General features: G+C 31.7%; 1 protein-coding gene and 3 non-coding genes across 4 annotated transcripts; 2 read left to right on the top strand and 2 right to left on the bottom strand.

Annotated features, from left to right (window-relative positions):
• Nucleotides 1–1,197: 1,197 nt before the first annotated feature.
• Nucleotides 1,198–21,513, bottom strand: LOC113402678 (soluble guanylate cyclase 88E). The gene is made up of 15 exons (XM_064218816.1): nucleotides 21,342–21,513; nucleotides 16,573–16,854; nucleotides 15,649–15,854; nucleotides 14,896–15,019; nucleotides 14,223–14,364; nucleotides 9,215–9,341; nucleotides 6,886–7,090; nucleotides 6,121–6,267; nucleotides 5,884–6,016; nucleotides 5,524–5,751; nucleotides 5,009–5,404; nucleotides 4,823–4,937; nucleotides 4,479–4,560; nucleotides 3,757–3,862; nucleotides 1,198–2,180 (listed from the first exon to the last, which is right to left on the bottom strand). The coding sequence occupies exons 1-15, from the start codon at nucleotides 21,507–21,509 to the stop codon at nucleotides 1,867–1,869; spliced, it is 2,775 nt and encodes a 924-aa protein (XP_064074886.1). The 5' UTR covers nucleotides 21,510–21,513; the 3' UTR covers nucleotides 1,198–1,866.
• On the top strand, nucleotides 16,058–16,130 carry Trnaa-agc (transfer RNA alanine (anticodon AGC)). Its single transcript has one exon. It is a non-coding gene; the product is annotated as a tRNA-Ala (tRNA).
• On the top strand, nucleotides 17,022–17,093 carry Trnaa-cgc (transfer RNA alanine (anticodon CGC)). Its single transcript has one exon. It is a non-coding gene; the product is annotated as a tRNA-Ala (tRNA).
• Nucleotides 17,435–17,508, bottom strand: Trnai-aau (transfer RNA isoleucine (anticodon AAU)). Its single transcript has one exon. It is a non-coding gene; the product is annotated as a tRNA-Ile (tRNA).
• Nucleotides 21,514–21,885: the final 372 nt, after the last annotated feature.

Genomic DNA, 21,885 nt, shown 5'->3' with positions numbered 1-21,885 from the left:
CGGTGACTTGTGAACTATCAACTAACATTAGAATTAACATCTATAAAGTATACAACATTATATCTATTTTTACATTTAATATATCTAATTAAATAAAATCTTAAATTGCTTTGTCTGTGCATCTTGAAAAACAATTTTTTTTTAAATTCTTTTTAAGGGAAATAAAAGGGATATTTTTATGACGGCGTAAGGATGGGAAGTCAGTAAATTAAGTTTTTTTTTTTCAGTTACAGCTAGCTAGTAATTGTTTCTTTATAATCTGTGTAATAAATGTATGCTATTTCTTTTATATTCATATGAAATTAATATTATTTGATTTTGGCTATTTTATGTTAAAGAGATACCATTTTAATATTTGCTTACGGTGCATAAATTACTAAAATATGATGTAATTAATTATTCTTCATATTTCAATAATATATTTTTTACTTGAAGTAGCTCATCCTTAAGAACAATTAAATAAAAAGTAATTATATAAATCAAACTAAGCCAGTAAAGTATGGAATTTAGTTCCTAAATAATTTTTCAATTGTTTCTCAAACTTTCTGTAGCTGTTAGGAAAACATTTCAATGAAACCAGTATATTTTGTAACAAATTAAATAAGTATCCACTTAGAACAAATCAACAATAGTATAGCGTAGCCATTTAAGATTTTTGTCTTTCTCCTTAGTAATAGTAATCATTTTTTTTCTTTTGTTTATTGCATTTTATATGACAAAAGCGATTTTAATATTTATGACTGAATAATCAAATTATAAAATAAATAATATTTGCTTATTATGTATGCATTTAATTTATATAGTCAAATATTAATTTTAGTTTCTTTTCCAAATGGCTAAAGATATTACCTAATATTCTTTTTATATAGCACTGTTTAACAGCGTCGAGATAAAAATATTTTAATAGAAATTTCTATTGTCAATTCCTAAAGCTCTTTTCCAAACATAAATGTGTTACAAGAAAAACGTATCATTTCTCTAACATTATGTACTAAAAATATGTAAACAAATTATAAACAACTTTTTAAAATGGTTCAAAAATTCTTAAAAAAATAATGAGAGGTACGTTCAACAATTTTATCACAATGATTGATAAATATTTAAGTAATTAACTATTATTTTGACACAAGTAAAATAATTTTTTTTCTTTATACTAAAATCTGCTTCTCTATACTAACAATTTATGTTATTGACTTTATGGAGCCAACTCTGGGAAAACTTTAAATGTTCCTTAATCTAAAATAATACTTGAATTAAATTTAGAAAATAGTTTGAAACCGTATAGCTTCGGATTCACACCACGATTTGTACAAATAGAAAAATATTTTGTCTATGACATATAAACATTCAATTGAATAGAGAGAAAACTTTTAGGCCGAAAAATACTTCTACATAGGTATAATAATAATGTAAATAGACCTTGTCTATATTTGAAATGTTTTTAATAAAATCTTTTATTATGATAAAAAGTTTTCAGATCCTTACACGCATTTTTATTTATAAACTTATATATGGATGAAGGAAGTCAAAGCTCGTGTTTTTTTTATTAATTGAATTCTCATACATGTGTGTATTAAGTATGCGTGACATTTTGGTTCATTTGATTCTTAAAAATTAAAGAGGAAAGAAAACTATACCCCCTTTGCTCACTCATTTAGTTGTGTAATTACGAGCCTGATTGATGAAAAGGTTTTTCACCTTTTTGAATCATAACAACAACAGGTGATTGCAATAAACCCGTCCCTCTCTCACTCATTGAATTACAATATGTGTGATAGTGACAAAACATACGTAATTTTTCTACTTTGCTTTTAATAAAACGTGTCTTTCTGAGAATAATAAATTACTAACAACAGATAATAAAACTTATATTAAGTGACAGCTAGAGCTGCTCGACTTGTGTCTTACATGAGGGTTACCGAATGCTCCACAACATTGGTGGTGGTTGACGTTCTTAGTATGGTGATGACCGTGTGGTTGAACGTTTCCCGCCGGTATGTGTTTCTCTTTTATGGAATCTTTGTTGGCCTGTTTGTGAGCTGTACACGTTTTATGGTGCCCTGGTGCTATTCTTGCTCGGAATCGCCCAACTTTCCCTTGTTTTGTGGGTGGTTCGACGTTTTCCGATATCGTACATATGTGTGTATCTGTGTTCGCATCTTGATACTCTGTGTCTGTTTCTGAAAATAAATAAATATTATCTAGATTAAATTTATATTTACCAAATATCTGTCAAGCTAAAATCATAACGGAAAAATAGCGATATAATTAGCGAAAATACAATAGGCTATTTGACTGGTTTTTAAATCAATTTTATATTATTTAGTAGAGGTTAAGGAACTCAGTAAAAGTTGTGTTTTTTCTAGTCCATATTTGCTGAAAAATATCAAATTACAAATTCAATATTTAAATAGTGCGCGAAAACGCTACTTTGACAATATGGTGCTGCAATCGTGTCGGTTACATCACTTGCCTGTGTTGTAATCTGTGGCACATATAACCCACATACAGTAGGCAAACGAGGTTAACAAGCAAGTGACATCATCATTAACCGGACCAATCAGGAGCGAGGAGCGAGGAGGAGGAGGAGGAGGAGGATTTTTGAATAAATTAATTATTATTTTCAACTTTCGTTAATAAATAACCATTTTTAAACTCATAATGTATACTGATTACAATAATTGACACTTTATTTTTCGCATTGTCAAATAGCCTATTGCGAGGCGATTTTCCATTTTTAAATGCAGAACATTGAGGCAGATGGTCTAGACAGGTACCTGTTGGTATATATTCACTAAATTCAATAACAATGGCAATGTAAGAAACATGAAACATTCCTTACACAGGCCATGCGATGCCAAGCGTGGAAAATACGATGTTATGTCCCTCTAGCTTGTAATCATTACGGTTAACTCACCCTTCAAACTGGAACACCGTAAATGCTCATAGGCAGTTCAATAAATGATAAAGGTACCTATCTATCGATCCATATATTATATAGTTGTTATTATTATTAAGCAGTACCGAGCCAAATCCAACGCAAACCAAGTATTATAGAACTAAAAAGCATACGGTCTGTTCAGTAAAACCTCGATTATCCGAACGCTGACGCAGTTTATCCGAACGTTGGCTCGTTGCAGCAGTTCGTTTAATGTTTCGTTTTCAATTAATTAAAAATAATATATTCAAATCATTTCATTAATTAGGTGTTTTTATATTACAACGTTTTATATTTTAATATGTATGCCAAATTTTAATAGACTGTACTGTTATGTGAAAATGTGTTGTTTTTGTTTGATCTTGCCCCAAAGTTAGGTACTTTACATACATTACATTTCAATTATCCGAACAAGTCTCGGTTCCAATTAGTTCGGATAATCGAGGTTCTACTGTATTTAGGTACATTCCAAAGTGTTATTTTAAGCTACCATTAATAAATACTATATATTAATAAGCATATAATAACACATCACCACGTCAAATAAAATTATTTTCTAATGTAATTTTAAAATATGAAATAGGCCACACGCATCTATTAGTTGTTCTAGTTTGTCATAGTTTTTACAGCTTATCTACATAATGGCTTAGAGTATCATCAACTGATCGGTCAGATGGCCCAGCGATGGATGGGAAATACCGCCTTGACTGGTTAATTAACCGTTGATGTGCAGGCGAAAATTCAACATCGACATCATAATAACCAAGCCATCGTACACCACTAGGAAGGTCCACGGTGTAGACGTGCTACTACGTTACCGATATCGTCGGCGCTGTGGCGCGGCGGCGCGGGCGAGGCGCTGCGCGGACGCGCCGGCGCCGACGCGGCGGGCGCCGAGTGTGCGGGCGACATGCGCGCTACGCACTGATGACAAGTATCATACATAAAAGTACGTGAACGATAAGCTTGGGGCCAATGGCTTCAGGTCCCATTTGAATCCGACCTTACCTGGTTTGGGATCTATTAACTACACTTTACTATTATTTATGGTGATGTGATCCAGCGTCATTTTTTGTACTTGTATACCAATATTTATGAAAATATGTCGAATGTATATGATATTTAAGAGAGCATTCTAACATAACCCCTTTTCTGATTTCGATAGGATTCTTTAAACTTCATTTTATCTTCACAGTAGCGATTAGTATTAATAAGAAACATGGAATAGATTAAAGCGGGTAAGAGGTAGAAAACAAGATTAACTTAGATTCTTCTGTTATCCTGTTAGAATCTACATTTTCACATAACCACCGATATCACCATTCTTAGCTTAGATCAATATTATTTTAATTACTTTTATAGGTAAATTCGTAGCCCTTTGATTAATTAATAAAATAAAATTGCTTATTTCTTAGTTAGTGTTCCTTTACCATTTAAATGCATTCATAAATTTAAATATGAATATATTTACAACAAAATTTAAAGCGATAAATTATGCTTTACACAAAAAGTTACATATTTCAAAATAAAAGAAACTCACCACCGATTCTGTGAAGAAGTTATTATCGCGGTCTTTTGAAACCGGTGCAGTGCCGACTCTGCAAGGGGACGTGGAACTGTAACTTAAGATTTACGACAGTATTGATGAAACCTTTTATCATATCATGCTGAAATCAGGATTACACATAAGGCACTGGGGCTAACAAGTTAGACAGTTTTAATCTTGAGTTCGGCAACACCTAAACTGCAGCTCCACAATAGATTAACAGTAATAAGTCTATTTAATTATCCGCAAATAATACATCCGCAAATGCAAACGACCTCTTAAACGGAAGGTTGATATGTTGTTGAAATATAAAAAAGGAAAGGTAAGGTAAGTAGTACCAGAATGATGAATTTAAGCTGTCAAGAGTCCTCTGTGGCTCGAGAGATTCAGCATCTGTCCATGCTCCTCCCATACTCGCTGAGTTTGATCTCGACTCTGGGAAAGGTCGAAAATCTTTAAAAACGATATCAAGAATTCTTTTCACACGCACATAAATTTGAATTATTTCTTAAAAAGTGAATTACCGTTATCCTTATCGGTTCTATTAGGAGAATTTGCAATACTCCGCCTAGCGACATCTTGGAAAGTGACTGGAGAATACATCCGTCTTTCTTCTACAGGAGATGTAACCGTCGGTGCGTTTGGGCTCTTCATAGTTGGTGTTGAAGGTTGGAATGTCACAGCATTATTAGTGTTATTTGCTAAAGAATTAGGACCAGAATTGATAGCATTTGGGAGGTGGAAGTTACTTAGAACTTCTTTGTTATTCATTTGTTGAGCTGAATGTTCAGCGATGCTGTCTCTAGCATCAGCGGCTCTTTCCCATTCTAGTTCCGAGACTGGTTGGATCTGTGATGATATCATTTTTGTAAGAGATGGTCTTGACTCTCGATCTTCTAGCCAATATGTTTTCATTGCACCTGTAAATACATCATTCGTGTTACTGATGCATATTTTAAGCACAGGAAAGTGTTTAACAAAACCTTAATATGTTAAAGCTACTATGTCCTATTTTTACCTCTTCGATTTTGTGAATTACCTTTTCCTTTGACTTGAATTTCCCCTCGTTCAGTTACTATATAAGACGGTGATAGCAATTCCTGAGTGGTTTGTGATATGTGAATCCTCATAGCCTCTGACGTAGACTCCATGCGAGATGCCGTATTGACGGAGTCTCCAAACAGACAGTAGCGGGGCATTTTGAGGCCAACGATACCAGCAACTACCGCACCAGAGTGAACACCAACTCTTATTGATAAATGAGATCCTGAAACCGTTGATAATAATTTTTATTGCATGTAATGACCCCCGTTTAAAAGATCGCTTTACAAAAATGGACCATAAATAGCTAACTCGATATATTATGTATTTATTAATATATATAGTGTAATTTATTTACCTGTACTAGGATCTTTAAGATCAGTAATCGCTTCCACCATATCAAGGGCCATATCACAAACCTTCTCTGCGTGATTGTCTTCTTTTTCTGGTGCACCAGATACCACCATGTAAGCGTCACCTATAGTTTCTACCTAAAATGAAACAATTATTATCTTTATGTAAGATATATAAAAAAAATGTAAGACTACATTCTTATTGGCTTCATATGAGATTGTTAAAGTAATTTTTTAAATACCTTATATACTCGGTTCCTCTCAGTGAGGGTATCAAATATGGAGTACATAGCGTTGAGCATTGATACCACTTCCATGGGAGTGATGCGGGAACAGATTTCGGTGAACGTGACGACGTCAGAGAACAGTATCGACACACTGTCGAACATCTGTAATGTACCGGAATAATATTATTATAGACGACTATTACAAGATGTGTCGGTAAATATGGATCTATGCAAAATTTGTATGTTAACTACAGGTAGACAGATATAATAAATACAGGACTCATAAGAGTGAATCTCCTTTTTCTGCGATCTTAAACTTTATTTTAATCAAAAAAATTATCGTACCATGCACATTGCACAATGTATTTTACTTTACACTTTACGTGTTCAATTAGATTTGTTTTTTACGCGCCTTTCCGGGCTTTATAATTAAGGTTTAATAATTGCTTTATGAAATGCTATAAATATAAACTGTGCACTTTTTTATTTATATTTTGTTTTTAAATGTTAATTGTACTTATGTACAAAATGTAAAACCATTACTTATATTTGAGGTTTAATATGTAAACTTATATTCGTTGAAATAAAACCAGGTAGTACATAGGGGTCAATTAGGAATTAAATTTATATTTTATAACAAATAATCAATAAACCAGTACATTTAAGTCTGAAACTTAAACTGAGAAAACAACCAGTACTTATTGGACGTAGAATCAATTATTTGACCCAAATTTAATCTGTATGTATATTTTTAATCATTATTATATTAAAAATGTTAACCTCGCAAGTGTCAATCGGGTTTTCTCCATTGCGCAGTCTATCAGCAACCTGCTTCGGTATCATCTGGTACAGCAGTTCATCTGTTCTTTTCATTTCCTCGTCCAACTTCCGCATGGATTCTTCTAACTTCTTGCTCTTTTGCTGCTCTTGATCCAAGGCTAGTTTTAGCTCGACTGATTGTTGAGTACCAGCTAACATGAGATCTCTAAAAAAATATTTTTTATTTAGATTACGTGACGAACTTTACTTACCTGCTATCTTCAATATAATGACAGAGTTATGTATGTTTCAAATCATAGAATATAATTTATTATACCATTTTTATTTGTTTTTTTTTAATTCAATTAAGTAAACTTATAATTTCGAAAATGTTCATTTATTTTTTAGCTTTATTTTTAGTTTTTTAGTTTTCTTTTTTCACTTTAGTCGAAGACAAAATCGTTGGTCCACGAACCAAAAGTCAAAATAAAAATTCGTTATATCAACAAATTCAAAAGTGAATCATGGAAAAACGACAAAGTTAATGTATAATAATTAGAAGTTCATAACTACTAGATATCTATCTTAAAATCCCTTTTTTTGTTCGCCTAGTAACTACGATCAACGTGGTATATTGAAGCCTAGTTGAAGATTGGAAATTTTAGTTAAATGACACAATATCTAAGCGACAGTAAAAGTTATTAGTCCAGGATTCATGGTCCATTTTTGCACTTGAATACTATCAAGCTAATGTTTCGTGTGAATGTGTAGGACCGGGATAAAGTACCACGAAATTTTTAGGACAACGTGACAATTAAATTATACATTTTATCGCCAAACAGCAGTACTCTGTATTGTTGTGTTCCGGTTTAAAGGGTGAGTGAGCCAGTGTAACTACAGGCACAAGGGACGTAACATCTTAGTTCCCGAGGTTGTTGGCGCATTTGTGATGTAAAGAATAGTTAATATTTCTTACAGCGCCTTTGTCTATGGGCGGTAGTGACCACTTACCATCAGGTGGCCTATTTGCTCGCCCGCCTACCGAAATCATAAAAAAAAAAATAGCTTGATCAAGTGCAAAACCTGACCATGGATCCTGGACTATATAAGACATAACGACGCTGAAAGGATTGTGCAATCCTACAAGCGTCGATATAATGACGTGACTTTTATTTTAAAAGAATGAAGTCACCCTGCGTTCATTCAATGTTTCTAAAAGTAGTTATTTGTTTTTAGACTAAAATCATATAATAAAGTCAAATAAATAAATAAATTATTGCGAATGATGTGACTTCGTCATACCCATTCGGTGAAGGTTGGATTAATATCACGTAATGATAAAAAAATTGAAAAATTACTGATATACTCGATTAAGTAACAAAATTAATTCAAAGTTCGTCATTTTATTGCCTCTAAAGTAAGCAGCTATAAAGAAGCTCGCACAAAGTAGTGAAACTTGCCATAAAATTCAGAGCGAAGTCAAATATTGTTTAGTTTTAGGATGCTGTAAAATATGGACAGTAACAGAGTCCAGAGAGTTTCGTAAATCATCAATTTGATATTCACTTAGACTTTGTAAGTATAATTGTTTGTCCTTCGCGCGAGAACTTTTAACCAGTGATAATAATTTGATCTAGCAGAAAAAACAAGATTGAAATTATGTTTATTGTGAAAATGATGAAAATATCGCATCGTAGAAACGATATTATGATTACAAGTATTTAAAACGCGAACAAGACATTCGTAGATAGTGTCGAAATATCGAGCTCCACCAAATAAAGATAAAAAACTCGGTAAATATCCCGTTTTAAATACTTTTAGTAATAAAAATAATCATGTTAATTTAAAATCTGATATTATGATTATTTTATACTTATTTCTGATTGGTCGAAAAAGGGGAAGGGGTACTTTTCATGTCCAAAATTAAAATTTCAAGAAAAAACTTAGTTAACAAAAAAACTGTTACGATTGGTCAAAGAACTCATAAATTTTCAATATGCCTCATATATTTTTGAGACGTTCTCTTCGTTGGTCTAGTTTATATAAGGCAGTAGAACTCGTTGTTGTTGGATCTTTGGGTAGAAAAAATAGCAAATCGGAGTTTGGAAGATAGAATCGTGTATACTTCCGTGCCTTGAAAGCACATAAAGCCGTTGGTCTCTCATTCTTCGCCTGAACTCTTTCCGGTTGTGACAAATTTCCCTTCCAATCGGGCTATGAGAGTGACGGAATAGGACGCGTTTGCACACACATTTGTGTACTATATTATGTCCTGTAGTTGGTAAGTTCTTTTGACATTGGTCAGAAAGATATTATCATCATCATGTACATATACACGAATAATAATTACCTGCTAAAATCGTGCATGGAGAGATCGTTGATATAGAGGCCGGTCGACACCAACGCCGCGAGGTCTGGCATCACTGGCGTCCCGAGGTACATCATCATACGCCAATTGTCCATGTAGATCATTTGACCTAAAGATATGCAATATGATTAATCAACATACACTAGCAAGTATTAACGGACATGTAAAGGAAACGATTCTATCTACTATCCGTACACGAGAAATATATATTTTACAACATAAATAACATAAAATTATTGAAGTTACACATCATGCATAGATTTTTATTTTATTTTATTAATTTAATTAAATATACATTTTATTTTATGTTCTACTGTACCTATTTAAAACTTTTTTAACAAAAACCCTATTGGTTTTATCTATACATAGGTTTTCGTTGTCAACATTTATGACATTAAAACTATACAATAACAACAAGTTAAAATATTAAAGAAACAAAAAAAGCAGGTATTATTTCAATGTTTTTTTTATATTTTTTCCACAAAAATTAGAACAAAAAAAATCGTTACGAAACTTGTCCTGCAGATTATTTTAAAAAAATAACCGTTTTATCGTTACCGTTTTTGAGAGCTGATAAAACGGTTATGTTTTAAAAATGATGTATGTTATGTTTTAGAAATAATATCTTTTTCCGTCTCGCATTTTTAAATTTGGACCGATAATGATTGTTTTAATATAGACAAATAACCAGTGTTTATTCGTTTTTATAAATCAGAAGAAAAAAATAGATTTTAATTGATACTTTTTTTTAAATAAATTTTTGAAGTTGCATTTTTGACTTATTTTGAAAAAATCTAAAAAAACGTGATAACTCAAAAATGGTTCACTTTTGCATCATGCATATGGGGGTTAAAATTATCGCAAATAATCACCCCTATCACCTCCTAACGGGAATACGTCGAATTACCAATAACCCTGTAGAATTAAGATTTTTCTAAAACAGCAATGACTTTGAAAAAGTCACTTAAATAATCAATATTAAAAGGAAAAGTCTGCAAATGTCTCCGCTAGGCTAAGGTTTCATCTTTTTATAAGGAAGGTTCGGAACTTATCTGCCCGCTTGTTTTGTTTTTGGTTTGGTACATTTAGCAGATTTTCATTCGACAAATGCCATTTACCTCAATATATTTTTCTTACCGCCGAGCACGAGATAATAAATGCAAAATAAGGGTATGAAAAATCAGTAGTGTGTACAATCGCTAAATCTAGCTTTAAATAGTGGATACTAAAAGTATCGTGAGTGCTTTCCCCCGCGCAGAGTGATAAAGTAGTAGGAATGGCTATACATTATCATGAACTATGCATATAAAATGTTATATTATTATAATAGTTTTTATTACAACAGAAAAGCGGAAATCAACATTAAATTAGTTCGTAAATTAGTACTGTTGAATCGTCGATGTAGCCTGCGGGCTTTGCGTATGACTGTTTTATACGGAGTGTAATTACTTAAAATGAGTAACAAAAACCGAACACGTAAACATTTGACGAGACCAGACCAAATATGTCCGGTTAAAAACGTACAAATAGCACTTTACTCTACTTTCTATTGTTTTTCTTCCAATGACAATGACAGACACATGAAATTCTTTCTTCCTTGGAAAGTTTTTATTTACTGCAGTGGACATTATGAATTGCAAACACGACTGACGCCTTAAAACCATTCGATCTACTCCGTTGTAATGTATTTCATAAAATTAATTGGATAGTAAGAAATACAGCAATCATGAAGAAATCAAGTAACATGTGTATAGTAAACATTAATTTTTTTTTATTTAAACAAAGGACATGTAAGTACATGTCCTTTGTTTAAATTATTTAAAAAAAAAAAATCCGTGATTGTAAAAATTTCAAGAATTAAAAGGACTTTAACAGGAACAAAAAAATAAAAAAATGTAACGAAGGAAAGCATTTTCATTTAAAATGTTTACATTAAATCAATTGATGTTATCGTAAAGTCTTTTGAAATTTATTTTATAAGTACCTACTACGAATTTGAAACGAAGTACTACTATTTTTTGAAATCAGATTGCATTTCATACACGTTAGACAAACATCGACAAGAGTAATTAAATGTTTATAACATTATACTTTTAAATAAAAAAATATTAAAGTAGACATTGATCTACGAAGGTGATATTTACAGTGCACATAAATTAAATTATATTATATGCCTATTAAAATAAATTAGGGTGGAAGTACAGAGTTTCATCGGAAGTAATTTGAAATCGTCTTAGGAAATAAATAATATAAATCCATCAAGAAGAGATTTAAAATAAAAGATGTTTAATTTCTATTTAAGTGCATTTCTACCGTGAGATATTCACTATAGACGAACCAAATAATGTGAGATGTGGAATATCACGTAGAATACCTTTGAGATGTAAATTTATAACATCGGGTAAACGTCTTCCGTCATACGCATAACGCTTCTTTGGGGTAACTCCTGAAAAGTTTATATTAGAATAATCATAATCTCTGACGATGTTGGTTACAAACCAAGAATCCTCTCGGCTCTTAAGTTAGTTTTTATTTCGAAAGCGATTCAAAAATGATAATAATTCGATACGCTTATGTTTAGCTTACATAGAAAAAGCGAAGAAACAGCTATTAAACTTATATCTAAGGGATTATTTTATCAATACATTCTGAAAGCTGGGAGTTTATAAATTGGAAACCTAACATTCCTAGTACAAGTGAGCACGGCACGTTAAGCATTTAAGTAAAGTATTTGGTGCTGCGGTTATTTCTATATTAATTTACTATATACAATGTCATGTTGTATATAACTATTTTATTATAACAATTGTTCAAAAACTTTACCTATCAGACACTACAATGCATTTTTAGTAATTATTTTTATGAAACAGGTAAGCGAACGAAGCAACTGTCATAGTAGTTGGGGATCTAAGCTGTGCTACTGTAACTGTAACTGTGATGTACAAAATGAAAAAGATATATATAAAAAATATTTACAGACTATTTAAAGCACAATAATAATTACGTAAATGTCATTTAGTTTGTAAGTACGCAATGTCTTCTCAAATCCGAGTTATTTCTTTCCGAACTGATAGTTGACTTTTTACAGTTTACGAAGGCTTCTATATTTAATATTATTTATCTTTTGAAATGGCCTCAACCATAGTGATGTACCTACGCTAGTCGCACAAGCTTGTAAAATATAAGATGTTAATTTATCATATTCAATGAAATTTACAATCCACCTCGATATTTACAAATGGTAAAAACAACAATCAACTGTGCTAACAACAGTTTACAGGAATAAAACCGTAAGCTCAGGGATTATATGATTAGCAAGTTTTCAAAGCGTCGTATAATCCATTGTCCAATCCAAAATCCGTCCTTATTGAATACATACAACAGAGAATGTCTGTTTTATATTCAGTAAAATTGAATGAAAAATATTGTGTTATTCGGCGAGGGCTTTTGAGTATTGTTTATTACTGAATAATGGCGGTCTTACAATATTAATAATTAATCACTTACAACATACAAATGTAAATAATCACACAGATAACGTTATTTTTATTAATTCCCAATACATACCTACCTACTAATTATCTGCATTGTCCGGTTCCATATATTAAAGAAACGTTTAGTTTTTCTTACGGACGGTAGAACTGTCTAAGGGTCGTTATGCAAAAACTTCACAATAATTATGTTTGCTAAATTTTTAAAGCGCATGTACGATTTGACGTAAAAACACATAAGAACGAATTTAACAACTCGTAATTCAAACAACCAGTAACTGATAGACATTAGAGATTCGTTACAAAGATTATATTGTTGATATTTCGTCTAAAAAATGCTCACCGCTGTCACTTTGAGAAGGGTTTCCGTTTTAAAGGAAATGGTGTTAAAAGATAAGGGACTTGATATTTTCTTCATTTCTTTTTACTGACTTCATATGATTTGGTAATTACTAATTTGGAAATTTTTTAAATATTATCCTTGGTGTGTGTGTACTTAAGGCGTTATTTTAGCATAAAACAGTGTTATTACAACTTTTTGTTTAAATGTAATTTTTTGATAGATTGTTTAGGTCAAATATTCAAGTAAAGTTGATCAGTACTATTTCCTCTTATCTTACGGCACTGAAAATAGTGAACTGATTTTACATCCAGTATTGACTCCAGGAAAAGAAACCCCTCAAAGCTCGAGAGCTTAGACATATAAATTATTGTTTTAAAATATATTCTATATCATTCATTTATTATCCTCCATACACGTTGACAATAATCCATATTGAATAATAAAAAGTATACTCCGTTTCCCTTTTAAAAAAATATCTCGTTTCAAATTCTATCGTAAAAAGGACATCATAATAAAAAAGGCTTGTTCCATTGCCGTTATTTGAAAGGATCTTTTGTCGTTGTATTTATTTTTTAGGTAGGATATAAATATTTATATTGTACTTAATTATTAATATAATTGTATAAATTGATAAAAAATATTACGAGGAAAAACTAATGTTATAAATTTTAGTTTTTATTTTTAATGATAAAAGACGTTTCGACTATATTAAAAATTAATGATCTTTGTAAATGTAAATATCTAACCACGAAATTGTCCGCATGAAATAAGAATTTTAATTAACACAAATTTCGGATCTTTATATAAATCTTCTGTACGTTACTGAACTCCTTCTAAACGCGTGGACTCATTTCGATGACTTTTTGTGTGATCACGTTAGGTCGCATTCATTTTAATATTCAATCAAAATTTTTGTTAATAATTTGGATAATATCATTTAATTTATAAATGCCTAATATTATCTATTACAGTTTGTTGTCAACAATTTTTTTATTGATTTTACCTAATTTTTGAAGTTAAGGGAACAGCTGAAAATCAGAACTGTGTTTCGACTCAGCTGACTTCTCTTGCCATTTAAATTGTCATTAGTAATTTTTAGTTTGTGTGGCCAAGACTTTCTCTCTCTATTAAAGTATCATTTTAAGCATAAATTTACCTTTCAAACGTAAGTTTTTGTCAGTAGCGCAATCCGATTCATCGGACAGTCGGATGAGCTCGTTCCGTTTGTCCGGCGCCTTCTCGTGCATCACAGCTTCCACTGTCACCAGCTCGAAGATGTTGTTAGTGCGATTTAAGATCTAATAATAAAGTTAACATTTATATTGTGTGCATGATAGAAAGATAGATAATCTTATGGTGGAAATTGTCCAGCTATTACTTCGGAGTAAATGGTGATTATCTAAATCCAAGTGAGCCGAGATCATCTGATGGTAAGTGGTCACTACCGCCCATAGATAATGGCGTTGTAAGAAATATTAACCATTCCTTACGTCACCAACGCGCCACCAACCTCGGGAACCAAGATGTTATGTCCCTTGTGCCTGTAGTTACACTGACTCACTCACCCTTCAAACCGGAACACAGCAATACTGAGTACTGCTGTTTGGCGGTAGAATATCTGATGAGTGGGTAGTGTCTACCCAGACGAACTTGCACAAAGTCCTACCACCAAGTAGGTATAACATTTAGCATTCAAAATTGATCAATTCAAAAACATCGGAATATAACATTCAAAATTATTTACTTACCTGCTAAATAGAATTGAATAAATGTTATGTATAAATCAGTTAAGATTGTTTTAGAGTGGATAATCCAAGTTGTATACTCACTGTTTGAAACTTGAAAGCGATTAGCGGTCGTACAAGATCGAACCAGTTGGTTATTTTTTTACCGACTAAGTCCGGTAAGATGACCATCAGGGAATTACCAATACTCCTCACTACCATGTCCGAACTAGAATGAAAAAAATAAGTTAGAAAAAAAAGTATTTTACAAGATAAATCGCATTAGATTTGTTGGAATTTTTTTTTTTTTTAACTTAGTATTTAATATAAAGAGACTATACCTATTATCCAGACAAAAGTTTTAAAATATCTCATTCAAGTATAAGTACGTATTTCGTATTTATTATTATGATAATATTGTCACATTATTTATACCTATGTACATAATATGTACCTAACATATTGTAATAAATAACTGTAAAACGAATACGCTAGTAATATAAAATATAAATTCTTGAATAAAGCATAATTTAGGGAGTACGGTCGGTACGGTCTACGGATAATAACCACAAAACTCGAATTTTTACTCCGACGAGGGGGAAAAGTTGTGCTCATTCACCAGCAGATTGTTACGGCGGTTTTATTAAGCTTGATATTAAGGAAGTCATGTAATGAAATACCTACTCAGGTAATTGGATTTTTGAATAATAATAAGTTATCCCAACAAACTTTTTACAGAGTAAGACGTACGTACATAAGTATAATATAAAAGTAAGTACGATATAAATATTAAGTGTTTAAAACAGTTAACAAATGGTGTCGTTATATAGTGCTTGAATGTATAATTTAAATTCTTACCCAAAAACTATACAAAAAGGAAATATCTCGAACAGCACAGATGCGCTTATAGGCAGATGTTTTTCTTCTCTTGTCATTGCCAATGATGCCAATGTAAAAGCGCGGTTATCAAATGTTAGCTGAAAGGTCACATGCACGGTGTCGAACAAAAGTTCCTCTCGAAGTAACTCTATTCGCATTTCCTTGTGGTAGAAATGACGAGCGACCTAAAAACAATAGACGTAATGATTTTGGAGTAAATGGTATAAAACTTTTAAATACTGCCACCTAGTGATAAGTTCTATAACGAAGTGAATTTAAATAGTAAATAATAGTTGAAAGAACGCCATCTAGTGTAAAAATAAATAACTAAATTGTATATCAACCGACAGTATGCTCTTAAACTCATTTTTCAATACCTTCATATATCGGGGGCGTAGCTCAGATGGTAGAGCGCTCGCTTAGCATGCGAGAGGTACCGGGATCGATACCCGGCGCCTCCAATCCTTTTTATTTATTTTTTATTTCATTGTTTGATATTTTATCTTACCAGAGTATATAAAATTAAGTTCTACGAAGTACACTTTTGTCAGTAATTAATAATGGTCGCGGATTAAAGTTACAATTTTAGAAAATACAATTTATCACTGACAACAAGTTTAACACTGACACTTTGTAACACATAAATTACTTTGTTTAAAACATTCGTTTCTAATGGTAGTTGTATTTCCATAATGTGATTTTATAACGTCAAATATCAAACGAGATTTATGAAACTCATATAATTTACTTAAATAGAATATGTAACTACTATATTAAAAAAATAGGTATTTGAATGAATATAAATAATATTTATATATATATAGAAATAACATTAGATAAAAGGATATACTTTCTTTTAATTAGTTAAAGCAACAAATATTATTTAATATTCTATGACCTTACCTCTCTTATTTGACCCATTGCGTAATAAACGAAACCTCTTCGCTTCGACCTATAATGTAATGTCAAACCTTGACGAGTCTCATTTTCACAGATAAAACTTGGCGCTCTCATTCTTGGGTAACTGAATTTTAGATACTCGTGTAAATTGTCCAGTCCGTTCAAAAAATCGCGCATGTGACGGCCCAGGACTGATAAAACTCTATCGTAGCCGTATTGTGACACGAAGCCGACGAAGTAAACTCCCATTTGATCCATAAACTCGCGTTCGGTTATGCCCAGTACCTGAAAAACAAAAAAAAATAATTAAAAATTCAACGTACGCAATGGCATTTCAATATTCTGTTTTTATTTCGTTGACTATTTCATAATACATATATCAAAAAATTTAATATCAAAAATCGTTATCATTTTATTAAAATTATATAGACAATTTCAATGTTATTCGCACGGGGGGTGTAACTCAGTGGTAGAGTGTCTGCTTCGCATGCTGAAAGTCCTGGGTTCAAATCCCAGCACCTCCAGAGCATAATTTTTTTTATCTAATCAGACTAAAAAAATAATAATAATATCTGTTGTGTATCTGGTATGTGTATAGTATAGTTATATATGTGTATAGTTGTAGTACTGTAATTTTATACATATTTATATTACAATAAAGAGATAATAAATAACTGTTTATTTTATAATTTTTTTTAAAAAGTTTACTATTTTTTTAATAGGTGATTAAAATATTATAATTTAGAAAAATATTGTTTTTTTGGAATATCTTGGCCTCGTGTTGATATTTTGTTATAATAAGTAGATATTAATGTATGTGAGTAATAATTCTATAAATTTGATGTGAGTAGAATTTAAAAAAAAGTGGCCCATGAGGGGATCGAACCCGCGACCTTCGCGTTATTAGCACGACGCTCTAACCAACTGAGCTAATGGGCCGATACGGAAAAGTGCGAAATTATAAAACATTTTCATACAAATAGTATATTGTTATTTTTAATATATTTTTATGAAAATTGTCTGAAATACAATGAGATGTAAGTTAAAATTGATATATCTAGTTTAAAATATGACGACACAGAAAAATATAAACAACATGTAGTAAAAACAGGGTTCGAAAAAATCCGATTTTTGTAATGAATATCAAAAATCCGATTTTTTTATATATATCCGATATATATCCAGCCTAAGGAAACGAAGCGAATTTCATTCTGTGAACACTTAAAAATGTGAAAGGAATTTGTAAAATAATACAAGTGTCGAAATACCACATTTTTATTTAAAAAAAAGTAACAAAGGAAAGTGTCTATGTATTTGAGAAAGAAATTTTTAATTAATACTTAAAAACAAGTACCTTTTATTATTATATCTTCATTTGTTTGTGAGATAAATCAACTAATTTTATTTTAATATTACTTTGTAATCGACTAATCATAAAAAGTAATCATTCGAAGTAAGGCCTTAAGCATAGATCTATGAGTGTTGTTCAGAAGTTAGGAAAAAATCAATTGATATATATCCACTGATATATATCCGCGAACCCTGAGTAAAAATATATAAATACTAGGTACTTGTGTTTTTACTATGTAAAGTTTTGTTTGAATAAACCTACGTTTATACGTTTATCTTTTATAAATAACATACAGTAATCATTTTTATATTAAAAAAAACATTAACAAAAAGTCATACACAGATTTACAGATTTACAGTTTAATTTAACTGGCAAACTTTTAATCAAATAACAATATAATTATGAATACTTAAAAAAAAACCGATACAAATAAATAGCGCTAATTTTAACCAGTATTTTTAAACGAGATACTTAAGTAGGGGTAATTTGATCGATGGCGTATAACAGTACATAAAACGTACGGATGATATATTGTCATCCTATTAAATTAGGTTATATTACATATTGGCCCCGTCTCTGATCAAGGATATGTTAAAGACCGGAGCCGCTTCAGAAAACGATCTAACAACACCGAATATCCGTGTCGTTATTCAAATAATATATCTGTACCGTTTGCAGTCACACACTTGGTCCTTGGAGTTATAGTTGAAAAACTTTTATTAAATATAAAGATGTAATATCACTATAGTGATAAAATATAGGAGAGGGGGTTATTTTTTAGACCAGATGATCGCAATTGCAATTTAACGGTGTAGAGTAGTTTGCATTCTTGTCACCATTCGACGCGGTCATTATTTTACACAGTAGCAATTATTCATTTTCATTTGTATTTAATCATATTATTTATAATATTATTATGCAAATAAAATGATGCAATAATATAATTTTGTTATAGTTATAAATTTACTTTTGTATTTCTGGCGTGTACCTAAGACAGTTGTAAGCAAAATATTCAGATATAAGAGACGAGATACTATCATATATTTATTTATAGTATGTATATTATTTATGTGATGCTGCTTGACAATAAAAGGTAGACACATTAAAATAACATACATTTTGAAATTAATGTGATATCACAACGGCACGGATATAAAAAGTAAGTATATATTATGTAATTATATACTTAATTCTGTAAAGGTATTCTATAAGACGAAATTCGTAATTCACCGCAGAATTAACGTGAAATGTAAGCCATCTTAGGCCGGTTGTCAACATTTTACGTTTTTACGCGAGATATGAAATGAATTCTGACAGAATCGCAGTGCAGCTTCGATATTTCAAAGTCCAAGACACATTTAAGCTGCTTTTCTTTGAATTTTTCCTGTTTATAAACATTATATTCTAACCTAAGGTTCTAACTTTTTTATGATATTTGTAGGCGAACGCGCAAATGGGCCACCTGATGCTAAGCGGTCACCATCGCCCATAGAAATTAGCTGTAATAAATATTAACAATTATATACATCGCCAATGTATGTATATCAACCTTGGGAGCTAAGATGTTATGTGCTTGGCAGTAGAATAATTAATAAATTAATGAGTGAGTGGTACCTATCCAGGCGGGCCAGGTGGGATATATAGAAACAAAAAGAGGTTCTAAAATATTTGATATAAAAATCTATCCGAATCCGTAATCGAATCCTATATAAATATTGTTTACTAAGTATAATTTTATTTTTGCATAATAATAATATCAAATTTGTTTATTATATTATAGTTTATAATAAATATATGTAGTTATCCGTCCTGGCTTTGCACGGGTAGACTAAGGGCCAATATAAAACGTTTTTATCCCAGTAGGTAGGTATAATTTCTTTTGTTTTTGACATTGGCGCTGCTAGAAATATTAACCATCCCTTACTTCGCCAATGCGCCACCAACGTTGGGAACTAAGATGTTATATCACTTGTGCCTGTAGTTACACTGGCTGACTCACTCTTCAAACCGGAACACAATAATACTAAGTATTGCTGCTTGGCGGCAGAATATCTGATGAGTGGGTGGTATCTACCCAGAGGGGTTTGCATTTATTAGTTTACGCAACGCAAGCCGTTAAAGTTCCCGGTTGGCATGTTTTTTCCGATATCTTCAAAAATCATCAACCGTTTTAACCAAAAATGGTAACCGCTGGTAAAAGCTGTTTGAAAATACGTTCCGTAGATTTTGAGTTTATCGTGTTCAAACACAGACAGACAGAAAGGTAGACAAATGCAAGGGAGGATTATTTTGTACTACGTGGTAATTCAATATGGAAGGCAAATTAATGTAAACTATTTTAGATGTGGGGTGGGATCGTAATAATTATGTTAATAAAGCAAATATTATGATTTCATATGCTTAATACGATACGCTTAAGTTAATTAAGCATTTTGAAATTTGGAACTAAGGATAGAAAATGAATCGTATATTGCTCATTTTAGGATTCCGTGCCCAAAGGGTAAAACGGGACCATATTACTAAAACTCCGTTGTCGGTAACTCGGTTGTCGGTATATAATATGTTAAATCTCTTGTACTACTTAACCTCAAACCGAAATTATTCTGTATAACGGACTGTATAAGCGGACGGTATCTGTCCAGGTGAACCTGTACGAAGTAGTACATTGTAAAAATATATTATCATATATAAATACTTCGTATGTGCGGCACCTACTTAAATTTAAATTAAGAATATCGTTAGGAAACCGTCACATCAAAGTATCGAATCAGTGAAAGATAAATATTATAAAAACGTCCACACCGCCAACCATGAATTTATTAATAGGCACCTAATTTCATTGAATGTGAGTGAGTAGTCTGATTTATTTTAATGTTACCTATTCAATGTTCCGATAGGTCTATATAATTGATATAAATTTTTAGTAAATATATAGTCGTGTAAGATCCCTTTTTATGGAAAACCATTATGTTCGTGAACGTTATGTTTTGATGTCATAGTCATTGATACTTATTTAAAAAAAAAAAAGATATATTGAATAATTGTTGTTGTCTTTGGTATACACATTTTCAAAGGAAAGTTGAATTCTGACATTGGACAGAAAAATAATAATTGCTGTCCATAACCATAACATTATTATTCGTTTAGAAATTGCATTCAACAAAGCAATACCTTTGCTTAGTGCATTATATATATATATATATAAACGAAATACCACTCACTGATTAATCAGGAAATCTCAGAAACTTTAAAACGTACAAGCTTCAAATTTGGCACGTAGGTTCCTTATAGGGTGTAGACATCTGATAAGAATGTTACGATGTTGCGAAATGTGAATGTTACGGGAGTTGGAAGTTTGTGTTTTATAAATTTCGCGCGGGTAAAGACGCAGGTTCAGCTAGTACTTAATAAATATACTTGCCTCTTGTGCCTTCTTCGCGAGTCTTGTGATCAAATTCTCTGGATATACTTGGTGAACCGAAAATGATGGCTGTTCCACTCCCGCTTGGCGTCGTATGTCCTCCCATCGCTCTTCACCGTAGGTCTGGCGGATGTACTCCGCCATATTTTCCAATAACAGCCCGTACATCGTGTCCGCTGTAAAAGATAATAAATATTTTTGTAAATAAAAAGAGATAAAAAAAATTAAAAAAATAACTACAATTCTCTAACAGCCTGTAAATTTCCCACTGCTGGGCTAAGGCTTCCTCTTCTTTTGAGGAGAAGTTTAGAAGCATATGTTCACCACGCTTCTCCAATGCGGGTTGATGGATTTACATGTGGCAGAATTTCGTTGAAATTTGACATGTGCAGGTTTCCTCACGATGTTTTCCTTCACCGACAAGCTCGAGATAAATTATAAACACAAATTAAGCACATGAAAATCCAATGGTGCCGCCTGGGTTTGAACCCGCAATGATCCGTTAAGATCCTCGCGTCCTAATCGATATGCCATCTCGGCTCTT

The sequence above is a fragment of the Vanessa tameamea genome, chromosome 24 (genome assembly GCF_037043105.1).
Source record: "Vanessa tameamea isolate UH-Manoa-2023 chromosome 24, ilVanTame1 primary haplotype, whole genome shotgun sequence".
Classification (NCBI taxonomy): Eukaryota; Metazoa; Arthropoda; class Insecta; order Lepidoptera; family Nymphalidae; genus Vanessa; species Vanessa tameamea.
The sequence above is the reverse complement of the archived record's forward strand: the minus strand, read 5'-3'. Positions and strand labels throughout refer to the sequence as shown.